This window comes from Amphiura filiformis, chromosome 8, assembly GCF_039555335.1.
Source record: "Amphiura filiformis chromosome 8, Afil_fr2py, whole genome shotgun sequence".
Taxonomy (NCBI): Eukaryota; Metazoa; Echinodermata; class Ophiuroidea; order Amphilepidida; family Amphiuridae; genus Amphiura; species Amphiura filiformis.
Window position 1 is genome coordinate 5506224 of NC_092635.1, and position 12156 is coordinate 5518379.

Sequence of the window (12156 nt, forward strand, 5' to 3'; positions counted from 1 at the left end):
GCAAATATGACCTTTGTGAATTTATCTTCAATCGTAGTAGGAAAGTGGTTGATGAAATAATGCAGACAGCTTGGGATATGGAGACAGCGCAAGCCGATCTCCAAAGATCTTGTCTAAAAAGAATAACGATACCCCAACAAGCGGCTTGCCCTTTTTGTCCAAAGTTCTTGAGCGTGTTGTTGCTAAGCAGCTTACAAATTACATGACCAAGAATGGCCTGCATGAATCACTCCAGTCTGCTTACAAGCAGTTTTATTCTACCGAGACTGCCTTAATTAAAAGTCCACAATGACATCTTGTGGGCAATTTGTGTCCTTGACTTAAGTAGTGTGTTTGACACTATAGATCACAGAGTGTTATTGCATCACTTAGAAGATATGTTGGGTGTGCATGGCATCCCCTTGGCATGGTTAAGATCATATTTGTCGGGACGTTCTCAACGCATTCTCATTAATAGCATATCCTCTTCTAGCCAAACTTTTATCTACGGCGTGCCACAAGGATCTGTTCTAGGTCCCTTTTTATTTGCCATCTTAACAGAGCTGTCAACATTTGAATCTTGAAAAAAGGGAGATTTCCTGTTGCAATCAGGGAGATTTGTCAAAATGTGTACATCTTAATGGATGAAACTATTTCCTTTTCAAGAAGATGACCAAAAATTAAGGGTTCTGAAGGTTTAAAAGTAGGGAGTCTCCTGCGAATAGAGGGAGAGTTGGCAGCTCTGGATCATCTATATGCTGCCTCTCGGGAAACTCATCCGTCAGTATGAACTCAATCTGCATTTTTATTATGCAGATGACACACAGCTGTATGCATCGGTGTGTCCAACATCTGAGGAGGGTGTAACACAAGCTGTGTCAAAGCTGGAAGACTGTGTTTCCAAAGTGCAAATTTGGATGTCCAAAAATGATCTCAAACGCAATGCTGACAAAACTGAAGTTATGGTGATCGGTTTTAGAGCACAGTTGAATTCTTGTGTCTGCCTTTCAACAATTGACTTTATGTATATTGGCGCTTTATAAATTTTTGTTGTTGTTGTTGTGTGTTGCTGGGTGTGGAGGGGCGTGGTTGGCACAGGCTAATGATATATTGACCAGAAACCACATTCAGAAGGAAGATTTTTGTGGCGTAATGTACAACCTCCTGGAACACTGGAGAGGCAAATATAGGAACCTCCTTGTACCTGGGCCTGCAAACTGTGGTAAAACGTTCATGTTAAGACCTTTGTCATTGATATACAAGACTTTCCAGAACCCGGCTTCAGCAACGTTCGCCTGGGTGGGAGTGGACGAGGCTGAAGTTATCATGCTCAACGACTTCCAATGGAGAGCCCAGGTTAATCATTTTGACTTGAATTTGTAAATGGAATGGGTTTGAAAACCATCTATAGGCAATAAATATGCAGAAAAGTTAACTCCATCTTCCTGCGCCAGAGTCACTTTTCAAGGGATATATGTTTGACATCATCTGACGCACCTATCTTTTGTACCACCAGCCATCAGACAGTATTCATCAAAGCAGGATCAGTAGATGAAAGAGAAATGGAACTGATGGCTGTTAGGTGTCGTTCATTCTGCTTCTTTAACCAAATTCCCAGAGAAGAACAAACAGTCGGATATTCTAATCCTGTGGCTAAAGAAGCTGTGAGACAAGCTTGTAACATTGGAAAATGAAATGACAATTCACCTTTTCAGTTAAGTCCCATAAGCCTTTGGACCCCTGATGTCGTCAAACCGATGCACACATTGTTTCTGCGCACTTGACAGGTTTAAAATGCGTTATTTCGCTACACAATGTGCACATCGGTGTGACGTCAAATATCGACATCCAGGTTCCATACGCAAAGGCTTATGGGATTTACTGAAAAGGTGAATCCTACCATTTATTGTAACCAGTGAAAGACAAAGCTAATAGAAAGTTTGCCACATACAAAGTTAACCACAACTGCCAAATATACCGTAAAAATGTTGTATGAAGTTTTGTGAAATCTGCCAAGCTCAGGTTTGAAAAATCTGAGTGATGAGTCCTTGTAGGTATTCAGCTGTTAGGTTAAAAAAAGCTGTCTCAAAGCTCCCCCCCCCCCCCTCCGTTTGTTCCGTTTTTCTTAGCATGTCCATGTCAGCTGAAACAGCAAATTCATTTTTCCTTTTTTTATTTTTATTTTTGTTGAAGTAAACAATGTTAAAGTGTCCACTGCCCCACAGTGTGAAAGTAACATTATAGTTTGCATGCATGTCATCAGCACTTACTTGTTTGTTGCAGTAGCTACAAATTTGGTCATAGCCCCTATGAGTCCTAAACTATGTTGTAGAAACTCAGCGGTGATCTTGTCCTTATCGACTGGTCCCCGCACATTGTTGAAGTACACTGTTAACTTGTCAATCACACCACAGCATACAAGATAGCTGAAATGATGGGATGATTTAAACACATGATGAACACTGGCAGTTTCTGTCTTTATTAAATCTAGTTGTGCTTTTTCTCAGCATCTCAAAAACATCAAACAAACGATTAAGAGACAACCCGTTGTTCCAAAGATGTCTAAAAATGTGACTGGGAGTCTTGTTTTTATAGCTTTTACAAATGCAGTCTTCAGCTATAGTGTAAGTTACATTAATAGAGGTTTAATAGATTTTTATAAATACACAAAGTCATTAACTTTTGGAACATCAAGCCATTGTTTACCTTATGATATCAAGTCCCCACTGATCAAAGGTTTCTGTTTGTTTCTTCTGTGCAGAGCTCTTGGTCTTACTCTCCGGAGATGGACTTTGTGGTCTATACTTGACTAAACATTGCAGTATTGTAGTAATCAATTGCATTAACCCACTGGCCACAGGGTCAGATGGTGGTTTTAGGTCCTCTATGCCTGAGTTGGTTTGGTCAGGATTTTCTGGAACTATGATCTGTAAGAATATATTCAATGATTATTTCATGTGTGATAAACTATCAAACTTTCTGCTATGATACCAGGCAGAATACACCTAATGGGTCCAGATTCATGTCTGTGTTCACAGGCCAGAGTACCAATCTCTTTCAAAGAAATTTGAAGCCAAACTCCTCAATATAAACTCTTCAACAAAAGTTTTGGGAAAGTTTTTTCAAGCATCTATATCTCAGGTTATTTGTGAGTGACATGTTCATGTCGTGTTGCATATCAATGGATAGCTACTTTATTCCTCTTTAAAATGACACCACATTTGAAACAATCACTTTTATTACGGCTGAGTACATCTCATGGGAATGAAATGGGGTCTCAAACAGAATGTGCAAATTGACAATTATTCTGTGCTCAAACAACTCTAGTCACTAACCTCAGGCATGAAAAAGGTGATTGTTCCAAATGTGGTGTCATTGTAAAAGAGAATAAAGTAGCTATCCATTGATATGCAACACCACATGAACATAACACAAATAAACTGAGATACAGATTTCAGTAAATATAATTTATGCATTTGTAGGATTGCAGATAAATAATTCAAACTTTTTAGCTTGACAAATCCATTAAGTGAGTACTCACGACTTTAGCTTTCGCCATCAGGGCTGATGGTTTGATCGTGAATTGGTCCACTGCTTTTCCCGTGAAACGGCTTGTTGATATTTCCCGTAAGTGAAGATGCATTTTTCAGTCACAGCACCCCTTGCACCAAAAACTTGGGGTCATCCGGACATTGATGGATAGAATGGAGAACATAGTTACAGAGGAAGAAGATAAGAAAGAGGAGGAGAATAAGATCAGGACAGCACTTAGAGAATGTGGTTACCCCAAATGGTCATTGGATCGAGTGAAGCAGCAAATGAATGACAAACAACCGAAAGAAGGATGCACACCATCTAAAAGCATGGTAGTCATGCCCTACATCGAAGGCTTAGCGGAGAAACTACAAAGAATTTTCAGGAAACATAATATTTCCACAGCCATGAGACCCACCAACACTCTGAAAAGTCTGCTGGTCCACCCGAAGGACAAGAAGGACATTGAGCAGACTAGTGATGTGGTATATAATATTCCTTGCAAAGGATGCGACAAGTCTTATGTAGGGGAGACTGGACGACAGTTTGGTACAAGGCTAAAAGAGCATAAAAAGGGGACTCTGAAACTATTGCAGAAAGCAAGTTCACGAGAGCAAACAGAAAAAAATCCACCTCAGAACAGCACAAATCAGCCATTACAGACCACATAGCACAAGAAAACCATATCATAGAATGGGAAGGGGCAACTATACTCAACAAGGACTCAAATGCCTTCAGCAGGAGAATTAGGGAAGCAATCTACATTTGTAAAAAGGGGGCCAAAGCAATCAACCGCGGCGAAGGTCTCGTATCTCTCGATCACATGTACGATCCACTGCTCAAAACAAAAACATCTTCACTTACGGAAATGTCAACAAGCCGCTTCAAGGGAAAAGCAGTGGACCAATTCACTTGTGATCAAGCAAACAGCCTAGATGGCGAAAGCTAAAGTCGTGAGTACTTACTTAATGGATTTGTCAAGCTAAAAAGTTTGAATTATGAGATAAAGATGCTTGCTGTTGGGTGAGGGCCCGCCATTCCACACCACAACAAGTATGTTGCTTAAATGTTGGAAAATACAAGCATTGTATAATTTCTCTCCCAACAAGTAATACATGTTCATTAACCTATAATCATTATTATAGTACAAACAGTTACTTACTGTCAGCTGATGCATCAGAAGATCTACTACTGGTCCCAGTTTGCCACTGTACATAGCGTACTGACAGTTATCAAAGCAGTTCTTACATGCCAACCGGAAATTGTATGCTGCACTGCATAGTGTTCTGAAAAATAAATTTGGATTTTAGTCAACATCATGTAATCTTTAATGGCAACAAATGTTTTTCACTGAAGTAATATATTTGTACACATGTTTTGCTCTGCTTGTCCTTTTTTGGAGTTGGTAATGGTCCATAAAAAGTTCCATAAAAAGTTCTCACATGGATGTAATTTCATATATCCTGTTAAACTGATGTACATACAAGGACATTTCAAACTGAGCTACAAGCGTAACAATTGTGAATTATCAAAGCAAATAACTGAAACTCTATATCTGTGCTTCTATACCAACAAAGGATTTGTTGATCACTACTACAGGTTGGTTATGAAACAACTATAAAACTGTAAACTTATTTGAAGGTATGTGACCCAATCTGATCCACTCCTTGAAGGCTTAAGTCAGAAATTTTGAAAATTGAGTTACTATCATTACTAACTTGCTCAGTACCTACAATTACTGATGTTGAATCCCCGTGTCTCTTGAATACTTCCTTACAAAATTATGAACATTTTATATGTCCATTTTCTTATCTTTTTTATTGTTTTTTCTCCTCTCGTTTTGCTTATTTATCAGTTTCATTATAGCCCACTTTAGCCTGATTGGACCAGATCAGATCACAAACATTACAATATGTTGTTTGCCATACTTTGTCTAGCCTGATGAATGACATCACAATCAAAGTGTACCACAACAAGGCATTTTCCTTTTTCCCGAACTTCAAAGTGCTATATTTTTCAATTTGCTATTCGCCTATTGCATGGTTCCGCCATGATGCAGAGAGCCTCCAACTGGCATGACATTAAAGGAAGAATTGCATAACTTTACGCAATGTTATATGACTGATTCAATTCCTATTCATGCATGCTGCCAGATCGAAGCTCTCCTCGCACATGGCGCAACCATGCAATGGGTGAATAGCATAAATCTTTTCTAATGATCTGCATTCTCTTCCATATTTCATATTCCCATTTCAAAATTCTTTGCTTTCTAACTTCATCTGTAGAAATTATTTGTTGTATGCCATTTGTTGATGCCTAGCATACAGTACAAATATCTGGTAATAGGAACTTGCATTTATGTGTAATACCATTGAATCTCAGTACAGACATGCTACATTATAACAACAGTGGTTTTAGTAAATTTGATGTGAATAGGTTACAATTACTATGATATGGCATCCTCATGCAAATCTGCAGTGAACAGGAACAGACAAGACACAATAACCTATTACCTCTTGCAGACTGACTCACAATCAGCCCTCAAATTAATCCACTGCATAATGCCGTGGGTACCCATCCCCGTAATGCCCTCAAAATATGTCCTTTACCGATGGCAGTCACTTGCCGTGCCCTCTAATTAAGTTGCCGTCGGTGCCCCAGCCCTGCCCCTTCATTATAAAATCATCTATCAGACTGTTTGTGTGTGTTTTCTAAGCTTTTGAGAAATTGCCTTGGTGCCCTTCTCAAATTTTCAACAGTTGCCATGATGCCCTCTTGAAATATTACAAACTGCCATGCTGCCTTGCCTTTTCAGTGAAAATCCAAGGCAATTACCAACTTGCCCTACAAAAGTTGCTGTGCCCCTTCAGATCCTTAATTGTTAGTCCTAATCCCATAGGAGTCCTATGGGACTTGCAGGGATTGAATATGATACTGTAATGACTAATGATCTTACTTTGATGGTACAACAGGTGGTTGTGTGGCACTGGAGCTGTCTATTAATATCAGTATGCGGGATAGTGATGCAAGCCCACCAACCACACGGAATGTTACTTGATCTGCTTGCTCCTGTCAACAATGAATGAGTAAATGGCAGTGAATATTAGATGAGATGAATTTCTTTTTCTATATGCGACCCGTTACAGCAACAGGTACCATAAATATTACCATTAAATTACCTTTCGCTGTAACAGGTCACATATTATACCATTCAGCAAATTACTTCAGCAGTGTTCATCTGCCTTGTCTGATTATCGTGTAAAAAGAACAAGGTCACACGTTGCTACACAGCTTGACCAGTGAATGAGGTGCCGATGTGATGATGACGTGATTCAATTAGCCAATCAGAATCCCATTTCCGTATACGCCATATACCGCGCCAAATTTACGATCGCTGAAGTTCTCTGCTGAAAACTGTAGTAAATCCTATCAAATTTGGTTGCTAGACTTGGACCAAACCCTGATCAAAATCCAGGGGTCTACCTTTACTTGTAAATTACAAAGATGACACAGTGTATTTTGGTAAAAGACCATCAGGGTACAATAGTTTTTAAGAATATTAACTTAGATCATGTGGGCAGATGTTTGGTTACATCCCTTTTATGATTCCAGGGTATGACATCTACTCTTTGCAAGTGACTTACAGCTCATTAATATTTGTTTACCCATACCTTAGAGATTGATCTCTAATGAAACAGGAAGCTGCGTAACATGGATGTTTTGAAAGTATAAATTATGAAAAATGTAACCAACATATTTATCCTCCTTGTTTCCAATAGGGCTACATCAATCTTTGAGTATGTTCCCAAACCGCGCCACAAACATGAGATGAGATTCAGTAAGCTTACCCTTTTTGTTAGAATCCTGCTGACTTCACCCAGTGCCCTGTCCATAGCTGATACTTTGCCTTGTTCCCATGGTCCCTGACAGTTACTCTGTGATTGCAGATACTTATTCAGATCTTTGTTCAGTTTCTGGATTCTGTTAATGAGATTTTTAAAACTATATGTTACTATTTGTGGTTATAATGTACAACAGATGAACTATTATATTACCTTGTGGTCTCTTTAAAACTGCATTTCATGGACAAAAAAGCCTTTACAGCTCTCCACTGATGCTCATCATGAGGTTCAGACAGTTCTGGGACTATCTGTGGTAAATGACCAGATGTGTTGACCCTTGAACAAAGAATGTAAATATGATTGCATGGAGCTGCCTCAAGAGGTGAGAGGCTGCAGAGCTAAAATGAGGAAAATTACTAAAACAGCTGAAAAACAGTGTATAATTGGGTTAAAAACACCAAATATGTGCTGAAAATGTGACTCCTATGTAGTTTACAACCTAACTTTGTGACAAAAAGTAAGTTAATAATAATAACATGACATTGAAGAGACATAACAGATTCCAATAAATAAAATAATCATATTTTTTAGCATCCTTTGTAACACTCTGTTGATTTGAGTGAATTTGCTGTTGTAGTGTGACGTCAAAATTGCTTGTTGTCCACTAGTTCATGTTAATTGTATTCTGAACCACAATCAAAATGATCACAATGCTAATTCAAATGGGTTGCTAACAGTGTGCAAACTAAGGGTGAACCAGGCATGAAATATTCACTACGGCAATGAATTGTTATGGTACATAGTTGCTCAAGATGTCCTGCAAGTACAAACAACATTAACATTAATAAAGGTTTGCGACAAACCTTTGGAACAAATTGAATAGGAAGAAACATCCAAAAATTCTTTTTTCTTTTTGAAAATGACCCCAAAAATCACCAAAATCTGTAAATAATTTGCAATTTGAGAAAATACAAAACAAAATTGTTCCTGAAATTTCCGAATTTTGGGTCAGCATTCATTTGTACAGGAAAATCTTTTTCCCAATTTGTCCAAAATATGGGTCGGTCGGGCCCGTAGAACAGGGTTTTCGTTTTTCGTTGCCTAACAATGATTTGATCTAACATGTGTCACATGATTGATAATAAAACAAATTTTGAAAACAATACAGTATTAGAAACAGTATTAGAAAACAAAACAGCAATCAAAATATAGAACAGCAAGCAAAATACAATTTGAAGTATTAAATTAACTCATTTTAAATTTGTTGGTTAGTTAAAACAAAATAAAAATCAATCCAATCTTTTGCAAACACGGTATCTACTGACCTCGAATTTTTAACAATGGCATTGCATGCAATTTCCAAATCCCTCCTGTGGTGAAATTAATTCACAGAGTTTGAAATTGCCAACACTAACATTAATACAAACATTTCATGCACCATATCAATCTGATATAAAAGTTATCAATGTTCTCTGTAATTGGGCTCGCAGCCTCGCACCAGTCCTAAATCAGGCGTAAAACCAATTCTAACATGTCTTAGTGAAGATTAAAGTTCATTCGGTATTATGATCTAGTGACTTCAGCATATGCTTTGGCAAGAATTAAGCATGTAACTGATTAGAATTTCTGTTGAATGGTGTAAGGGCTTACCAAAGAAGTTGGACTACGAGAGCACATACTCCGCCATGTTTACATATGTAGGGGGGCATAGTGCAAATGAAAATTAATTATTCGCTTGCCTGGCAAACTTTGATTGAAAATGTGTGCTTGTATGTAATTTACAAGTAACGTGCTGGGCAATAAGATATAATAAATGCTACACAGGCAAACTTGGTAATGCTCATGCTCTAAGATGCAATTATCATTTGGTATCAGGCCTTTGTCAATAAATCCTGAAGTTGCAATTTTTCCCCCAAATGTGTAACAATACGACTGATTTCCAGAAGTGTTACATATACCACTATCACCTTTGGGTATAACACAACCACACCCTATTAAAGAAAAACACAAGTACACATGCAGTGATAAGTACGTAAGAAGAGTGTCATAAAAACTCACTTTGCTTTCAGTGGAGATTCTTTGCCTAGGATCTTAGCTGGTAGATTATTTTCATACTCTTTGCCTTTAGCTGCCATTCTTTGGCGTAGCTTGCGAGCTCTTTTACGGCTTGCTTTCTGGCGTTCCTTCTCTGCCATCTCCTCTGGATGAGGCTTGTCACTGGATGCTTCAACTACTAGTTTTAGTGAGTAGCTTTCCTGTTGGGAGTTAACAAAAACAAAAGCAGGATATGTTATTTTATTCTATGCTGGCAAAATTTGTTTCAGTGGCCAAACTTGTTTGTTTAGAATGTTAAATGTAATACTACATTCATATGATTCTGATGCTTCATGAATTACTTTACTGACTTTACTTTACTGTCACTGGGTGATGAAACAAAAGTCAGTAAGATGCATTTAGTCAACACAAAATGCAAACTGATCATATCCAATTATATGTGTTTATGTACATTAGGGAGTGTGTAGCTCACACTAAGATAATTCTGCAAGCAAAGAAAATGCATTTTAAACATTATTTCCTAGTTCGACTTTTATTTGGTTTGGTTGGTGGCATGAAAAGATTTGACACCAAGAATCCACCATTGGGCCATATTTTGTACAATATGTGCACTAGCATTTTATTTCATGTTTTCCTTACTGCCTTCTCTTTAATAAACAGTTGCCCCACCTTTTTCAATGAAAATGTTAGTACAATGCTGAAAATATCATGCCAAATTATGTTGGTAAACTTAACTTGGATGTCACAATTGCAAATTAGATGGATAAATATGTTGAAAACCTGGATCCCATCCAATATATTCCAAAATTAAGAAGCATTTTCCTGTTAATATTGTCAAGTTTTTACAGCAAAACGTAGTTTTAAGAAGCAATTTCCAGACTATATCGTCTCCTATCATCACACATCATTGGCCCCATTTTGAACACAGATGTAAAACACATTCATATATTACTGTGTGACGACAAAGAGCAGAATAGATCCCAGAAAATTATGAAAATATGGCATGTCATGACATTTGATTTGAAGTATTTAGACTTACAATATCTTCCACAGTGAGTGTAGCCCCAGGATGTTTGGACATCACTGCTTCCTTGTGGTTCTTGCCTCGTAAATGACTCAATAGATACACCTCAGAGGGAATCTAAATGTGGAAAAACAAATCAAAAACATGTCAAAATGAACTACTAATAAACATTGCTTAACTTTTTCTTTAAAACTTTACAATCTTGATCATTAAATGTTGCTATTACCCTAAAAGATATGATAACCGTGATGTGGAATGATTGATTCAAGGTTGGGGTAAATATGGTATTACCATTAACTTGAGGCAGATTACATATATTGAAATAAAGTTATGATTCGGGGTGGAAAGTATAATGCGTCAACCAGTGAATTCAACTAAGACTGCTCAGTCAAAACTGCATTTTCACAACTGAACATAAGAATCAAGCAAACACTGGTTATGAAGATCAGAAAGAGACAGATGAAAACGCACTATGGCATAGTATAGAATTATCGAATTGGTAGTATATCCATTACTAAGCTCATGAGGCAATACCTAGCTGTCGATCACTAACGATGGTTGACTTCAAAATAAGTATAATATAAATAGGAGCAATTAATAAAGTTAAAAACAATGATGTTTTAACTGTGACTGTACATTTATGAATAAACCTTTTAAAATAAATTAATCTCCTACTTTTTCCCTTTTACTGCACTCAAAATATGAAATTAGAGGAACTTACCATAACATTGCACAAAGCACACATCTTCTTATTTTCATATGGTTTATGCTGTGGAGCTACATCCGTAGTACGGTAGTGTCTTAGCATACTCAGCTCAATAGCTTTCTCTCTTCTCTGTTCTATTTGCTGTGTGTGCCTACGCATGGTCTCATCATGCTGAAATGAACCAAATAATTAAAATATTTCAAATTTTCCAACATTGGTCCGAGTAGATCAAATTTTGCTACATATAGTCAAATCAGACTCGGCGTGCACAGGTTTTCAAAATTGGGGATCAGGGTCTCCATTCCCATGACTACTCGTGGGAAATTGGTAGCTGCATAATTATCCCGACTGGGTGTATTTGCCCCTTTGTGCACGTCACTGCACAGTTCGACTACAGCATATTTTGTTACTTGGAATATCATAATGTTGATAGATGGAACTGGTAGAACATGATAAAAGGAACAAGATTTAACTCTACAAGTATGACATCTTGTTACAATATTCATTGTATTTCCCCTACCTTTTGCTGTATTTTCTTCTGTATTTCCTCCTCCTTGGCTTGCTGTGCAGCGTTTAGAGCTGAGATTCGTTGTTCTCTATCCCTATAAACAAATAACACACAGGAAGTTCAAACAATGATGTATTTATTCTCTTGAATGCTTCTTACAAATGTAACCCACTGAGTAATAATAGATTTAAATGCAGGTATTGACATTTTGAGTAATATGAAGATGAGTGAAAAATATGTCAAACTTGGAATAGATAGTTTACTAAATTGAACTTGTTTACATATTTATAGTGGTTGTCAGGGTCTTAGCTAGAAATTGAGGGTTGCCCGTCATTTGAATAAAATTGCCTGTCCTAATTTGACCTTTAAAACATTTACCAGACATCTATAGCCCATTGGGGGTTCAAAGAGTTCAAATATGTGCTGATATGGCCTTGTTCTACAAATTGGGTCAACTAGAAAGGTCAATTAGCTTCTCAAAACATACAATTTATAATATAGCATCTGT

The 12156-nt window shown here is 37.4% G+C and overlaps 1 protein-coding gene across 1 annotated transcript in view; it reads right to left on the reverse strand.

Annotated features, from left to right (window-relative positions):
• Window positions 1-12156, reverse strand: part of LOC140158535 (S phase cyclin A-associated protein in the endoplasmic reticulum-like) — a 137860-nt gene that overhangs the window by 94609 nt on the left and 31095 nt on the right. Inside the window, 9 exon segments of the mRNA XM_072181657.1 lie at window positions 2250-2405; window positions 2686-2906; window positions 4676-4799; window positions 6470-6582; window positions 7362-7494; window positions 9414-9610; window positions 10450-10551; window positions 11156-11311; window positions 11661-11742. Of these exon segments, the coding sequence (XP_072037758.1) occupies window positions 2250-2405; window positions 2686-2906; window positions 4676-4799; window positions 6470-6582; window positions 7362-7494; window positions 9414-9610; window positions 10450-10551; window positions 11156-11311; window positions 11661-11742 (1284 nt within the window).